This window comes from Harpia harpyja, chromosome 2, assembly GCF_026419915.1.
Source record: "Harpia harpyja isolate bHarHar1 chromosome 2, bHarHar1 primary haplotype, whole genome shotgun sequence".
Lineage (NCBI taxonomy): Eukaryota > Metazoa > Chordata > Aves > Accipitriformes > Accipitridae > Harpia > Harpia harpyja.
The window spans coordinates 6,065,450-6,082,968 of NC_068941.1; the positions used below are offsets into that span (position 1 = coordinate 6,065,450).

General features: G+C 38.6%; 1 protein-coding gene and 1 long non-coding RNA gene across 6 annotated transcripts in view; one reads left to right on the forward strand and one right to left on the reverse strand.

Annotated features, from left to right (window-relative positions):
- Positions 1-17,519, reverse strand: part of SEC24D (SEC24 homolog D, COPII coat complex component) — a 58,909-nt gene that overhangs the window by 30,659 nt on the left and 10,731 nt on the right. For all 5 annotated transcript variants that reach the window (XM_052814044.1, XM_052814026.1, XM_052814036.1 and 2 more), the window contains 4 exons: positions 15,931-16,200; positions 15,008-15,129; positions 11,348-11,459; positions 9,868-9,995 (listed from right to left, as the gene is read on the reverse strand). In XM_052814044.1, coding sequence (XP_052670004.1) covers positions 9,868-9,995; positions 11,348-11,459; positions 15,008-15,129; positions 15,931-16,200 — 632 coding nt within the window. The remainder of the gene's footprint in view (positions 1-9,867; positions 9,996-11,347; positions 11,460-15,007; positions 15,130-15,930; positions 16,201-17,519) is intronic.
- LOC128154054 (uncharacterized) lies at positions 4,478-9,465 on the forward strand. The gene is made up of 2 exons (XR_008239223.1): positions 4,478-4,624; positions 6,066-9,465. It is a non-coding gene; the product is annotated as an uncharacterized LOC128154054 (long non-coding RNA).

Genomic DNA, 17,519 nt, shown 5'->3' on the forward strand with positions numbered 1-17,519 from the left:
ATGAGCTAAGCAATCCTGCGAAGGGCACAGTCCTGTTCTATTGCTCCTTTACTCTGGGGCTGAGGAGGTAATCTATGCCTCTATTTAGCAAGCATGGATTATCTAATTCTGTTAAACACCACATGAAAAAGCAGCCCCCTCCACCTATTTCCTGTCCTACAAGAAGAGGAACTTCCCTTCCCACAGGATCAATGAAGGGACATTCTGTAAAAGAAGGCTTAGTCTCTCCTATTTTTCTACAGGACAGCATTAGAGCCTGTTATGATTAGGCCCTAGATGTAACCCAGTGCAACGTTTGTTTGATATTAAAAAAAAACCAAAACCAAACAAAACAAACCACCCAACCACAACCCCCCCCCCCCAACATCAGCTTTCTATTCAACTTTAAAAAGCATTTTTTGTATCTAATTATGCACTTTATGTGGTTGCATCCAAAATACAATACTGCACTAACATGCACAGATAACTAAAATACATATAAACTGAAAATGCATTAACAACTTCAGTTTAAAAAGCAAACCAAACTTTTCCTCCTGAACTTACTAAATACCAGTGTGTTCTGACTCTGTGAAGTTTCCAAGGTAACTGAGTAACATCTCTGACAGCTTAAGGTTAGAGCTTGCACAGTCTTATAATGTTTAATTTACTGCTGTTGCTATGATCAACTTTGGCCAGCACGTAAGAGGAGACAAACACCATTTCAGAGTCCATAGAGGAAAACGCACACACGGAATGGCAGATGCCATTGAAGCAGCTATTTTCAGTTAGAGGTATCTAGCGATAGCTAAAGTGATTTTTTACTTGAGTGTCTTTTTTGATGGCAAAACAAATTATCAATATTGTTGGCCAGCTAATTAAGTGGATATGAATGTTACTTTTTCTTTCCCTTCTATATGTACTGTTGCTTAGTCAGGTTTTTCTCCTGCCATTACCATTCTGAAGAACAGGCAGTCTCCAACTTATCAGAAACTAATTACAACATCTTTATAAAGGTATTTTCCCAGTCTAAATTTCAAATTTGTAAAAAATTAATCAGGAACTCTGATTACAATATGAATAAGGTTTATATAAGTGTCAAATTTTCAAGTCACTGTCCCCATCTCTTTCAGAATTACTTCCCTACCGTAACAACAATGGTGCATGGAACAACATACTACAGATGTATTTTAAAGAGTGCACTTTAAGAGTATTTTAAAATGTACACTAAAAACAAAAAGGCAGAAAAAAACTAAATCAGGAAATTTACTTGAATTAGAAAAAGCTCTGCTGCCAAAACCTTTGCTAAATTTGGCTCTGAAAGTTCATTCTAGTTACAGAGTGGAGTTACAGCCCAATAGGCTAACAAAAAACTTTCTCCTAGATTATGAAGTCTTGGGAAGCAATCCAATTCCAAATGCTTTACTACCAAATGCAGACTAGCACGGGGCATACTCCATAAAGTAAGCCTCATCTAATACAGGATTTATGCACTTCTAAATTAGGCATTGTGAAACCTAGCTTACAGACACTGGCCTCCAGAGCAATGTATAACTTTCTGGGTGAGGCACCTGGAGATGCTTGAGAGTTCTGGGCTCTCTGTACCATGCACGGGTGAGTCAGGCACCCCAGAGGAGCTATGCAAAAACCCCAGACATTAACCTGGTGCTAGCTAGTTGAAAAAATTAAAATAAAATAGCATTGACAGAGCAACAAAGATTGTCAAATACCCATCCTGCTCCATCGTCCAGGCAGACTCAGAACTATGAGAACAGAGTCTCACAGTTCTCTCCCAAATGAAGGCATCAGCAAGGATGCTTTGGAACTTGTTTTTATTTAAATATCTGGAAAATGGAAGAAATAGTAGTGCTTAGGCTCACACTTACCAGTGCAGTATACAGCAATGAGTTCGGGATACAAGTTTATGCTACCTGGACAGTCTCTGTATGGATGGTTTGTTCCCAATAGCTCAACAATGGATTGGTTGTAAGAATACCAAGGCAGTCCTAAGAACAAGGAGGAATGTCTAGTACCATGGCCCCATCCCAAAACTAACTGGCCTAGTTGTCATCTACAGCATGGTATTGGTGCATATGCTCTCTTTCTGGTCTACTGACGTCCATCTGTGGGAGTTTAAACAGAGGCAATGAACTCTTCTGTACAAACTGGCAAATACCTTGGTGGTCAGCCCCCTTTCCTGGAGGGTGAAAAAGCGTTTCAAGGTTGTCAGACTAAGTGTCCTAACTATTAAGTTATACCACACGTACAGGGCTTCTACTCTCACTGTGTTTTAGAAAAACATGACAACTAGCACAGATTACTTTGATAGTGTGCCCCAAAGACATTGACAAAATCATTCTCTGCTGGATCTTGGACAACCCAGAGACCAGAACTGCTGAGCATGCAAAGCAACCTGCCCCGGTTACAATTCAGAGATAACAAAATATTATCTTCTCACTGGTCAACAGCTGCTGGTTTTGCTGTGGAGTACACATTCAAAAACAGGAAGGCTTTTGGTACCTAGACTGGAAAGAAGTCCAGTATTGTCAACAGACATGAAGCAATTTTTAATAACCTAGATACAAAGCATCATATGAAGTCTACACAAAGGAAAAAGGTCATTAAACATTCAAGAAGTTCTGACATTTCATTTCCAGTCGTTGTGAATACCAAGAGGAATCTCACATCAAGTCCCAAGTACATACGGGACAGAGTCCCATTACAAAGTCACAAGCCATCATTGAGAAGGGCGAGACATTTCAAAACAGAAAGCAGGGCAAAACTGTCACCAATCACTCTTTCAGAATCTTTTATTCAGAAAGTTTTCTTAAAACTATCATCTTTTAGTAGTTTCAAAAAAGCTTACTAGTAGTATGGACAATTTTACTGTCTAACTACCCAATTCCTGTCTAAAAAGACTCACAGTGTGAAATTGCTGAACTGTACATAAAACCAATTGCTTACATAAGCTTCAGCGCCCAAAAGGAAAGAAGGCAGCAATGCAAAAAGAAACTTTACAAAGAACTTCTGGGTCATCCCAGAGCTACAGGCCAGCAGGTCCTGCTTGCACAGAAAGCAAATTGGTAGGTACTACAATGGAGGAGAACATAAAAATACACACAGATAAAGAGGATATACAGAGGAAGAGCTGGTGTGGCTCTTGTGGAGGGATGTCATGACATACAGATCTATTGAGTTCTGTCAAGAGTCAGCCACCATGCAGATAAGCATGACCTAGTTGATATAATGTATTCCTTTTGAAAAAAGTCTTTTGATAGAATCCCTCATCAAAAGCTCTTAAATTAGCTAAGCTCTCATGCAGTATGTGCAGTATGGGGGAAGGGCCTCCTGTAAATAAGTAACTAAATAAAAGACAGAAATCAAAGGATAAAACACAAATGACGGCTTTTTACAGTGGGTAGGTGTTATCAGCAAGCACCTCACAACCCCAACAGAAAGGAGCAGCTGGTAAGATGTTTAGTTGGAATTGTTTCATACTGCCTGCAGATTAAGCACTCCTTGCTCTCCTCAAACCAAAGTTCTGCATGAGCACATAACCACTAATAAATGCACGTGTCTATATAAAAATATGCTTCAAACTAAAGCTACAGCCTGCTCGCCCTTCTTACTAGCTACAGAACATGGACAGCAGAACCTGAGTCCCCATTGAGCCCAGGGTAGATTGCAAGAGCGTGCGGATTTCCCTAATTCTTCACATTTATTTAACATTTGAATGACTTATTTAAAACCCAAAGTAGCAGACTTGGGGTCTAAAAGAAAATTCGCACTCTGGTACTTGACTTTGTTCTTGAAAAAGAAAAAATATTTATAACATTGCATCATGTGCTAGTTATTCACCTGACTTAACTCTTAGCTTCTGCTAAACTTACAACTCTACCTAGGAAACCATACTATCACCCCCTGTAGAAACCATGGCTTTTCAAACAGCTCAGCTGCACTGGTCATCATCAAAGTTCACTATTCTGAAAAGGTTAAATGGCTTTTAGCTCACGAACGCCAGCATTTCTGAGAAGTAATTCCATTCCAGTTTTATCTTTTAAGTAGTTAATTAACTAGGGAGAAAATGAAAAGTGAAATATTAAATTCCCACCAATGAATATTTCTAAAAACAATAAATTCAAATAAATAGTAAAGAACATGGTAGAGAATGATGACACAAAACTACTAAGAAGCAAAGAAGGTGGTAATTTAGATATTTAAATATTTAAAACTATAGATAATTATTTGGAGTTGTTTACATTTGCTTTTACAACATGAAATACTCTTTTAACTACCTTTTTTTAGCAAGTAGTATTAAATGTTAAATCAAAATCACATGGTTTATTCAGGCTCTGGAAACATTCATACATCTCCAAAACAAATTCATGTAGGGCTTGGTCTATGATGATAACTGTGAGAGCTAGTTTATTTTTATAGACTGTTGCTAAAGCACTGGTGGACTAAAAATAAGTTCTGTCAAACAATGATACTGTATTCTCAATCTATAACAAACAAATACTTTCCATAGATCATCCAAATCAGGAGAGTGAAAATGAACAGTTATTTTTGAGAAATAATAGATGAGGACTTCAAAAAGACAAGATTCAGAAATGTCTATAGCTGTTAAGACGCTGGGCAGGGGGGTGAGGTAAGACATGAATGTTTTAACAGCCTTTGTTTGGAATGATATATAGCATACATGTAATGTTCACTAGTTTATAATTTCCTAGAGTGGCTGTAGGTTTTTGTAGTAATCTTTGAGAAACTGTGTACCCTCCATGGCTTTTGCCCCTCTAACTTTCAACTTGAGGGCTTTTCTGAATAAACCCATTTCACTTGCTCTGCTGAAGCCCTGTGCCTATATGCCAAGTGTTGCTAACTTAGCTGCTCTTGCGATATCAAACACAACCCTACAACAATCTCTATTGAATGGTCACTATTTATGTCTTAAATTTGCTCTCACTTGTGTTTTAACATTACTGAAGCAAAGCCTCCTTTGTGAACTTTTCTTTAGTGTGGCCAGTTTTACTATTTAAATTTTGACAATGGCTTCTCTAGAATGTTTTCATTGTGCAGTTTTACCAGGTTACATGTGTGCACCTGAAATCCTGCATCTTAGCTGCATTAGATCTTTCTTACTCTTTCAACTATAAATTGTTGTGGAGTTGAGCTTTCCTCTCTTGATGTGAAGACTGATATTGCAGCCTACAGGTATAGGTATATGTTTATGTCTTGCTTTATATTCACTTATGTTGGCTTTGTGTCCTCTCAACTCAGAATTTCCACCAGATGCTATGGAACTTCCCAGACACAGTATTACTCCACCAGGTCTCAGTTGCCGGGCGATTTTTTAGCAGGGTATAAAGCAACACCATCTTCATCTTTTCATTCCACTATACTTCTGTAATTTTGATTTTGTTCTTTCTCACTGCAGGGGCAAGCCCTGCTTGTTTTGGGGTTCCCCCCCAAAAAACCACATTACACTTATTCAAAGACATGCATGAGATCTTTTCATTTAACATCCTTATCTAGCACCATGATGATTTTACTTCGTGTTCTTATTTTCTCCCACAGGGATAATTTGTATCCCATTCTTTACTGGCAATGGAGATACCTGTTGCACACATCTTCAAAAGATGTCCCTGTTCAAGTTTGTGTATTTCTCAGCTCCTGACAGTTTTTTCCCCAGACCTTAGTTAAAAAAAATTTTTATTAACTTTGTATGCTAACATTCCCGCTTCACTTCTGGAGACGGGACACCAGCCCCTGTGTGTAGACACTCCACTTTCCCCAGAAGAACCCACAGTGCCTAATGAACTTAAATCTGCCTTTCAGAAATGCTGAAATCCCAAATTGTCTTTTTCCAGGTTGGACCTCCAAACTGGAAGAGCATTTCTGAGAAAACTACTGTTAAGTCACTGGACCTAAACTTTTTATCTGAAAGCTCCCAGGATCTTTTATCTCCATCCCCCTGTGTTCTTAGTCAAAGGAAACAAATCCTCAAAGCTCTATTTCCAGTTGACTACTGTTTCTATGAACACGATTGACAGCTTTTTTTTTTTTTTTTTTTTTTTTTAAATTCATTACAGACATTAATTCCAAAACTTCAGGGAATGTTTCAGGCTCTGTCAGCTGGAGCACTATTGATTCTTCAGAGTAAAATCTGACAGGAGAGACAAATGAAAAATATCTACTTGGCAGAACAAAATGCTGCTAACCTGCAGAAGCTACAGTGAACTCCAAACAGAATTTCTCATAGGATCTCCTTGTCAACGAGTAACAGGAACAAAACAGATCTGACAGCAAAGCGATGCCTACCATCTCCATTACAGACACGTCTCTGCCGTCTCCGGGACCCCAATTACCTTTTCCTACTCCCTCCTATCCAGTTGTTTTAGACGAAGAATCTCTCAGGCACTCCTTCCCACTGCCTGCACAGCCAAGAACAGCTCAACACTTTGCTCAGATGGTCAAAGTGTAAACTCAGCAAGAGACACTAATCAGAGTGCACAACCCTCCAACTGGTACAAACATGTAACACCATTTACAAGTCATCCACCAAAACAGTGAGTGTGTTCAATTAAGAAAGAAAATAAGGTCTGTAGAATTGTGCTCTCCGTCTCATATACATATCTAATTCTATCAGTGCCAGTAGACTTAGTTATTTCATTGCTTTTTTACTATATTTTCGCTACAGTTCAGATTACAGAGTGCCAAACAAAGCACAGATAGGAGAAAATAAGATCCACAGTTCTCTTGATATCATTTAGGTCACCTGTACAGAACATAATGCTTCATCAATGCAAAAAACAATCCTCTCAAAGAATCAAAATCCACACTCAGGATTGGCTTCCAGAAAGGAAAAACAAGCCATCTGAAGACTGCACTGAATCCTTGTATTATTTGGAAATGGGAGCAAGGTTAGGTTTTTCCTTTGTTTCTAACTGTCTTAGTACAGTAATGGCATAGAAAAAAAACAACCAAACAAAAAAACCCCCAGACAGACATGAATTCTATGGCAACAGACCACTGAAAATGCAAATATATTTTAGATACTATTTTAAATTAATCCTCAACTATAAGTGATGATCAAAGCAAAATACCAATTAATTAAGAATTATATTTATGGAACACTCATAAGTCTATTAGTCACTTGAATGACCCTGATAGCCCACAGATTTTTAAATATGGCTTTATTAACACAGAAAGGCATGGTCTATGTAATATGCATGATAATGGATTATGTAAACTGCGTAGATTTGCTTAAGTTCTTACAGTTCAAGTGAGATAGGGAGATAGGTCAGTTTCTCAGCTGTTCCTAACCATATTACCAGCTGCACAAAACATTTGTGGCCATTTCACATCCATGGTCCACTAAACCCTTGCAGTCACTGCTTTTCTTCCTCCTCCTCTGAAAAGAAACAGAACTGAAATTCTCTGGGTGCTAACACTGAGTATATTAGAAACAGCAGAAACAGAGACATATCTGCAGCTGGAGCTGCAGCAAAGATGAATGAAGGGAAACTATTCATTAAAAGGCTAGAAGAAAAAAAATCATTATTTTAAACAGTTACTATGTACAACATGCTATTTATCAAGAGATAAAGAGATTAGACAGAATCCCGCTTTGTACTGAGCCCTGTAACACATGGTGAACATCACCTATAGGCACTGTTAAAAGGCACTATCCATAAGATAGGCTAGATATTCTGAAACAAGGAACATTCTGTGCCTTGCAGTCACTAGTTCCAGTCAGAATGCACCATACTAGGAAATTCAGAAACACAAATAAACCCCTGAATGTATTTTACCTCTATAAAAATCCCAGTTCTTTCAAATTAAGTGGCTTTTCAGAATTAAAGTCGTTATAAATCCCATATGGAAGACCATTTTTATTAGAAGATCTTAAGAGCAAGATTTTATTTTGGCAGCAGCAGTGAAGACAAAGGGCACAGGCAAGCCTCGGAAAAACTGCCTCAGCTAAGACTGCCCAGCGCTTCCTACTGTAACACCATCTCTTCAGTTCTTATAACTTTACCAAGCTCTAATTGTTCAGACTAAAATTTTCCATGCTGGACTTTTGCCAATTTTGAGAGACATTTTTCAGAGTTTTTTTAGCCTCTTCCAAAAAAGAGGCTAGGGAAAAATACACTGCTCTTTACAGATTAATGAATTCCACTGACCCTTCCAACAGCTTGAGAGTACTAACACTTCAGAACAGGTAGGTCACTGAGTACATCTGTTTGCCAACCCTGGGAAAACGCTCCTGAACTTGGCCAAGTACAAGTGTTTGTACATACTGCTAATTTATGTACGCAGAAGAGATTTAGATTTTAGGAACTCATTGATCACCCTATCCAAATACTATGCAGGAGGCAGGGAAGCCATGCATGGGGGACATAAACGATTAGAGACAGACTGAAAGTGAAAGATGCACAAATGAAGAGCCAACATGAAAGCAGAATCGGTAAGTGTCACCTGGGCACAGAAACTGGGATAAAGGGTAGTAAAGAATAAAAGTTGGCTGGTAAAGTGAAGGGGTCGAGAAGCAACAGCAGGAGTTTCATCTAGGAGAAAATGCAGGACGGCAACAAGCCAAGTCTGCACACTCCCCTCAAGAACTGGAATGAAACCCCAAATTGCTGTCTAGCAGACAAATGGTGAGACTCAGTATCTGCAGAACCGCAATACATCCTATTTCCCTGTGGACCACAGAGAAGATAACTACATACTACCCTGCTAAAATAATACTCTTAATTCAAATTACAGAGGCTCGTTGGATTGGAAGTTATCCATCTTGATAAAGAACAACATCTGTTTTTTTCCAACATGTTTTTCAGAAAACCCTAAGAATTTACAAGTAATAAAACAAAGTTAAAGAAAAATCAAAGGCTGCAAAACCAAGCTCTGAAAGTCTTTGCAATTTTAATTAGGCTTTTCTGTGCATGTATTTTATGAGGAGTTTTTGAAGACACAATCACATACTACAACTTTCATGAAATCCCCATTTTTTTCCCAGCAAACAGCGCTCTGAAAGTAAATTAGTGCAGCACACGAAAAGGAAAAGCATTCTGCAGACCTTTGTTGCAGTATTTAGAAGCTGTGCAATGGAGAAGGCAGGAGTTGAAGAACAAGAAAGATGATCCTATGGCTGATGCAGCTAAACGCTGCACTTGAAAACTGGTTTTATCCCTGTTACTGATAAAATCCTTAGGGGATGCCAGGAAATCTGGGTAACTGTCTTAAGACCACAGGATACTGCCAACCTGCAGAAATACTTTGCAGAAGAACTATGGATATGTTTGGAATATGAAGAGCTATTAGAGACGGTAATGTGAGAAAAGGAATTGAATGGGTTAGTACCTCCAAATGAGTACCAAAAATGGATGGTTACATTTGTCTTCTTTCTATGACTCAGACCGCCCGAGCAGAAAATACAATTATCTTCTCAGTCTGTTGTGAAATTAAATTATTTTGTAGAGAACTAAATGGAAAAATGTCATTCTTTGAATGTAACTGTCCACATCTTAAAATTAACTTGATACAGTTTGTGGTCATCCTCTTTTAATGTCTTTGCCTATATCTATGGAGTTCCAGCAGAGCAAGCAACTGACAAAGCTGGCATAAACTAGAGGCAGTTGGGGGAACACCAGGAACCTCGTGGTTCAGACTACAGTTGTCACTCTTGTACCTTTTCTAAACAAAGATTTTTAACCCTTGAATTTGCATCATGACACAAACGCATCTCATAATCTTCTGCCATCTCTCTACTGTCTTACTCCTTCACAGTCAGAGGTAAAACATTGTCACCCCCAACCCAATCAGAGAAAAACAAGTCTGTAATATTTAGGAGACAAAACCACATAGGACTAATATTCAGTTAGTCCTTACCTCATTCGGTGGAACAATAGCAAAAGGCTGGATGACAGCTGCCAGTGGAATGCGAGCCTGTTTGGCCATATCTGAAGACGATGGGAAGCAGTAGGTAGTACATCGGATATAACGAGGGCTGGCGTGGCCTAGAACACCCAATATAGCATGCAGAATGAAAGGCTGTAAAAAGGAACCTGCCTGTCCCAAACACAAACCAGAAAAATCAAAACAGCAACATAAAGCAACAAGTGCATATGCTATGTTAAATACATGCTTTTTTTCCTCCCATGCAAGCTTCTGGCCATCCCTCCTCTTTGTATGTCAGCCCATTGCCCCTCCCTGTGGGTAAATCTTTTCTTGCTGTTTGAGTTTAAAGCAGAGATTTAAACATATCAAGAAAACCCCCACAATTATTTGCAATAAGAATCTCAATAGATATTAGTTTGAAACCTATCATATCTAAGGTCTTAAAAGAAAATAATATGGATGAAACCCCCAGTGGAAATGTCAACACTGTATATAAAGAAATGCTGCAGACTGATACCTATTGTTAAGACTGCTCTAATGAGCTAGCTCCAATCCAGAAAACAGTATATCTGTGTTAACATCACCATGCTCATTTATCTTGCAAAATATAGTGTGCCAAAATCACCACACCACTTCTTGCAGCACACTTAGCTCAGTTCCCTCAATGAGAAACTGTGCTGTGCACTGCAGACAAGAGGACTAAAAGGCAACAGGAGTTCAGAAATCAGCTTCCTCATGCTCCTTTTTTAACCATCAAGCTGCAGCTCTGCTCAGTTTCTTGAAAGGAATTTCTTTGTTCATCAGAACTGCATTACCCCATTCTCAGATAACGCCAAAAAATCTTGATGTGTTTGTACATTTTATACAGTTTATCCAAGTACTGATAAATTAACGCTGGACTAAATGATACCATCAGTTTAATCTGCATGAAAATATCAAGCCTGCTGTCAAGAGCAGCACATGGAATATTGTACTTCCAGGCTCTAGGCAGAGGCAAAGGCAGATACACTGGCCAAAGGAAAAAATTAAGTCAACTAGACAGCTTGTATGCTGCCCCTATCGCTTGAATAGAATTTCCCAAAATTCGTATCTTAAAATGTAACACTGCTAGTCTCACTGCCTCTTCTAGTGACCATCTTTTAAAATTTCAGAAGAATACAAAAAGGATTTTCAACTTGAAATTTAAAACCTTGAAAAATTTTAAGTTAAAAAGAAAAGTTGTCTCAACTATTCATATTATTTTAGAGGTCAGGAAACGTAGAAAAGGTGTTAAGCAAAGTGTAAGAATTCAACTCCCCTTCTCCCCCCCCCCCCCCCTTTTTTTTTTTCTTTAAAGGGAGTTTCCCATCTCATGTCCAATTCAGAGTAAGGAGCATCATTTTCAGATGAGAAATTTGAGAATTTAGTCTTTTTTTTTTTTAAATTATATTTGATTTATCTTTCTAGATAAATCAGTAACAAGGACAGTTACCTTGGTCTTGGATTACGCAGTCTGTGGTGACAAGAGGAGGAACCTGTCCTCTTGTGTTGGTAGCATAGATCTGCCCTCCCCTAGAAGCCTTATCATTTTCAATTACTTGAATCTGATGAGTAAGAAGCAAGGAGAGTATGAGAAAGGTAAGCCATGCATTCAGTTATGTTCATAAACAGTTATGCTAACATCTACACAAAGTAACACTATCGACATTGTCTTACGCAGAGGTGCTATAAACCTACCGCAATACAGGCTTCTGGACACTTAACAACTAGAAAATTATACACACAGCAGAGCAGTATAACTCTCACAACTGCAGTTGCCTGTCGGAACTCAGGGGTAACACCACACATTGGGGTGGATAAGACCTATATACAGTGAACAAATGAGTTGTTTAGAGTAAGTATATTGACTACTAGGAGGACAGACCTTTTCAAGAGAGGCTACCCAGCAAATTGAGGAGACTGATGATGTAAATAACTCCTTGCTACTGAATCTGGCCTTCTGTCCTCCCAGATCAAACTGAAGTGCAAGGTTGCATCACCTTACTCAGATGCCATATACACCAGGTTATCTTTTGTATGACCATAGTTGTGCCAGCTGCAGTTCTTCACACATGAATGTACAGGTAATTAATCAGATTGCAACGGTGGGAGGGGTTAGCCCTCATTCCTCCTGACTAGGCTCCATGCACAGGGTGGTTAAGAAATAAACAATAATCTACATAGTAGATCACCTTCCTAGCTGAGCTATATTTCAGCACTGCCACTTAGAAAGCAGCAATTTAAAGTCCTGAGAAAAGCCTTGTTGGCCATTAGGTAGTATTTCAACACTGGAGCTCAGGGTTTTCATTCTCTAGGTCACACTACCATGTTGTGAACTTCCTCCTAGAAAGAAAGTAAAGGAGAGCAATCACAGAAATTTTTATTAAAATGAGGCAGCTCTGATCGGGTACAGATTTACTCTGGTTGAAGCCTAGTTTATAGCAATTTACCATGTAATGTCATGAAACGCTCATGAAGCTGACTTTACTACCGAACAAATTCCTTTCCCATATGCTTCCTCCCGTCACTTCTGCACAGTCCCTCACCCCTGTTTGATACTTTTCAGGATATAACTGAAGTTATATAAAGGTGTATTTTGTTCCACACCATAAAGCGGCTCACTGAGATGATACCATTATTCCTCCTCTTCCCTCAGAGAAACTATGTTTTCAGCAATCTGGTTTAGGGAGTAGCCAAACAGCTGTGAGAGGCAAGAGGAATGAGACAGGGAATTTCTGAAACTGGCTTTGCCACCGCTGCTGGTATCCCATGGAATAGTATCTTTACACTGCACATGAATTTCTAATAATAGCTAGGGAAGTTCAGAAGCCTCTGTTGGAAAGCAAACAGAAGAAAAACAAAATTAGTTGCATAGAGTCTATTGATCATTGTCCAAGAGGTATTTCCTAACACACTGGAAATAATCTGGGGCCTGTAACTTTTTTTTTTTCCCCCAATAAAGTTTCTGCATTGCAATTTAAATATACAATACATTCCTCAGAGAGCTTGTTATATCTTCTGCTTGATTACTTTTCCCTGCCGCCTTGGCTTGTATACTTATTGCTAACTCTTGCATTAGAAGGAAAAAGGTTTTGCTCTAAAAAGATCCACTGGCTGAAGAAAGCAAACCACTTCCAGACTTAGCTCTGCAAAGGATCAATGTACCATGGTATTCTGCAGTTAAGTGACCTAAATATATCATTGTTCTTGGAAATAATTGTTGACAAAGCCCAGATGCTAGTTTTCATAGATGTCAGAGCACATATCAACCTCTAACATATGTAAGAAAAATATAAATCAACAATGGCTACAGATAAGAAGCAAATTTATCTGGCCACACTACTGTAATTATATCATGTAAATATAACAAGAGAAATACACATGGTCATACTTATTCCTCATTCTGAATTAGCTTTTTGCCCTTTACAGACATTGACCCAGATCATGTTTCTTTTAAACATGTCATCATGTCATTTTGATCCTCTCTGCGCTGCTTAAACAAACCTTTTAACCTATTTTAACATTGCTGTCATAGTCAAGGCTGTTTATTCTACATGTGTAATTGAAACAAGACATCAGTCCATGCTTTCATGCCAGACCTCCTTCTCCCCACCTCCCTCCTCCTCTTTTTTTTTTAATTAGACAAGACCATTTTATCCTTCTTATGTAAAAAGCACCATACTGAAACACTAGGAATGACTGACCTATTAAGGGCATTTGTTAATTATACAAACACTCGCTTTAGTTTTTTTTACACAATGGTTTTCAGTTCCATTTAACTTGAAAATTGCCTTTAACAGAGGCAACTGCAGTTGTTACATTAACCTCTAAGTGATTATCAACAAGCATTTTTCCAAATTTCTGAGGATTTCACATCAAAACCATCACTGGATAAAACAAATAATCCTTTCTAGAAGGAAAAAAAAAAAAAAATCCCAATTTAAGGAAGCAGGGCTGCTCCCTACTAGACAGTGTCAGGCTTTTACACAAATGCTTTTCCCTCATCTTGGTGGAACACAAATTCTTTCCTGTACAGCAATACTACCTCAGCAGAGAAGTGGAAGACTCCTTCACCCAGACTAGCTTACAGTGTGGTGGTTAATACATTTTTTTAAGTAGAAAGTTCTAGGTCAAAGCTGCAGGACACAGCTGGCTTCAAGAATCCCAACTCTCCAAGGACCTTTTGACCTGTCCAGACAGTTGCCAGAACCAGTGTAAGTGCGTGCATCAGAATGTGTTTTCCCCATGAGTTCAGCACATTTTCTCCCTCTACTTCAATTAGCTGTTCTCAGTAAATAAGTTAAATGCAGCCTGCATCTCACTAGTTATTCCTTTGAGTAACAATTAGACTATTTAGGAAAGATGGACGCAACCACAACCTTGTTTTCTCTTTCTCCTATACCATTCTAAGAAGAAACACTGTCCCACCAGTGCATGTTCGGACGTGCTTCAACAGCTGAGCCTCTTCAACCTGTATGAAGCTTAAGCATTAAGTATATTCCAAGCTACTGAAATCTTTACATGGCTGCAGCAACTGGAAGGATGCTCAGGCAAATAATTCTCGTTGCCTGGGAAACTCCTGAAATCAAACGGTGAGATGGCTTTTGAGCATGGGACTTCTCAGCATTTCCAGGATTGCAGTTTTAGACTTCACGTACCTGTACTCTCCACAAATTCTACTTTAGGTGTCTGTTACTAAGTTTAAGCTGTCAAACTTTCTGGAGTGAAAAGGAAAGGTGATTAGCTGCAGTGAATGCAAGTAATCCTTCAGTACTGCTCGCTGTCATACTAACACTCCTGTTGAGAATTCCTATTAACGTATTTGGAGTCATGGGTATGTCCCAGGTTAGATAAGGTTATAAAGCCTCTTCAGTACTAAAACTAAGGTTATGCATTAATTTATCCAAAACTGACAGCACAGAGTACAAAATTGCATGTAATTAAGAAACTGCAAAAATTGGAACATACCTTGTGAACCAAGCCACGTTAAGTGCAATTTTATGTTACAAAAAAACCCACCGACTAAAATAAATACAATATTAGCATTGTCATTCCTTTAACTAAAATGCAGCAGAAATTTACTTTTATAATAAATTAGTGCCACGTTACTTACTGGGCTTGGAATAGAGTCAGGATCAAGCTTCTTCTGCTGTGGACCTGGGAGCTGTGCCGGACCCCCAGGAAAAGCACCAGGATAAGACAGTTGAGATCCTGCCATCTGAGGACCATAGCTTGCTGCAGAGTTCCAAATGACAATTCATTTAAAGTATTTAAGTTGCGTTATCAATTTTTAACATCAACTTTTGCCACACAATTCATTCATGCTCAGCTAAATGCAACTTCTCCTTCCCTTCTGTTTCCAGCAAGTAAAGGACATGGATTACTTTGGCTTATGCAGTCTGTGTTTTAAAGGTAAGCATAAGACTAGGTGCGACAACTTTGGCTCCAAAGTCCTCAGGTATATGTCAAGGAGGATGGTTAGTAGAGATTACCACAGCTACTCAAACCAGGCCACTACATTAGTGAGAATCTCTCCCCTAGCATCAGTCAATGCAAACAGGTCTAGTTAGCTGACTTTTTAGTTGTCAAAATAACTGCTTTACTCACCTATGTCAGGTGAAATAATTGTACTCAGTTACAATTTTTTATTGATACAGCAAAGCGTTTTTGAAAGCCACTTATGACAGACAGCGCTGTAAGACAGAGAACAACCTATACCTTTACAGAGTATAAGAAAAACTCCTTTCTATAGTACATTGTGCCTCTACTCATTACTAACCAAAATATTTCTGTTCCTGATCCAAATTAATCTCGTTTTTCTTGTTACAGTCTCAACAGAGTGCTAAACTTTTGAGCAAAAGCACAGTCTGCCTTGAGTGTACTGACTGACAATGCAAATCTTTCCATTCTACAAAAAAAGGATTAAATTTTCATTTTTCCAAGTCAGCAGAACATCAACTGTGAATGGTCACAGTTCCACCAGTGATTCTCCATGCATGTTTTGTTTTCAATTACATAACAAACATCCTTCCTTACCTTGCTGAGGATGATATCCAGGCCCTGGAGGCTGTCCTGAAAGCTGCTGCAAGTTAGGATCTGGGGGGACAGGCCCAGGGATTCCATCTTGTCTGGCAATAGGAGGCAACGATGGTTGAGCACAAAGGCCATTAACATTATTGGCTGGTGGAGGAAGCTGTGATCCAGGTGGTAAAGCGACTTGCTGCTGGTTTGGTGGTGGTAGCTGTGGACCCTGAAAAGATGCTGGATGCCCAGAAGACATGCGAGTGCTCGGAGTAATGCCAGGACCTGAGCAAGAAACTCTGTCAGCTGAGTCAAAAATGAAAACCTACTAACTCTGTGTGGAAGGTGTTCTATTTTTGGTCAATACATTTACAATATATAGGCAATATTGTATCCCATACTGACAATGCTGCATTATGGGGATTCTGAATGCCTGTTCACATAACAGCATAAACTGACCTCATAGTTTAAGTCTGAACTGATTCAGATATTCAATTTTATTTCTTCTGGCTCTATTTTCAATAAAACCCGGCAGCTGGGGTGGATGGGGAAAGACAGAGGGAAGCCAGCCTTTGACAATTCTTGATTGGAATACACATAAATCACTATTCGCTTTTGAAATAATGTTTAATTTCATAATGTGAAACAACATTCTTTTTGCTTAATAATCAATTTCTCTTATGAGGCATGTTTTTGCTAGTCTATTTGCATTTCACCATGACAGGTTTGATGGAAGATAAATCCACTCATTTTATCCGGTTTACAACCATCTTCTGGTTTTGATGCTAAAAGATGAAACATGTGGGAATTATCTTGTACACACTGGTGAGGAATAGTTTGCTGTTTATAAGATCCAGATTCCAGTTAGAATTAAGAGGACCCTGGAAATAGGGGGGGGGGGTTGAGACTTACAATCTGTAACTACTTATTACTTTACAAAACCTACATTTTTTAGTCAAATTCCTCCCCAAAGACCTATGGCAAAATAATTTTCAAGAAAGCTAAAAAAATAACCAAAATTACATTTGGAGCAAAAGGACCAATGTGTTAATATACAAATATTGAAATGCATCTTCTGTCAGACATGTTAACTGAAAAAAAATTTCACATGCAAAACACAAGCTCAGGTTCTCAGCTGGTACAAACAAACATCACTCCAGTAGCTTTACAAGCTGTGAATTTCAGCACTCCATCAAGTTACACCAACTTAGACTTACAGCTAAGGAAAAATCAGAAGAACAAAACCCAACACAGAGGCAGAGTTGTAAAGAACCTATGTCTTCAGTGGTCTGAAGGGTACGTCAACCTTCCAGCGTGTAACACAAACAAGAATGTTATTTTTTACATAATTATTGCTGAAAGCAATATAATAAAGGCAGGAAGCAAAAAAAAAATATGTTTTGCTCTAAATAATATGAGTTGCTATATATGAAGTGCTCTAGAGGTGCTGGGCCATGCTTCATCCTGTATAAAAAGGCCTAAGTTAATTATGCACTTGCAGTTCAGTACATCAAGGCTGAACTCAAGTCTAAATTAATTTTTCTAAGGTGAAGAAGGTGTAAGTTTTTACAAGCAATTATACAAACAGAGAGTCAGACCCATGG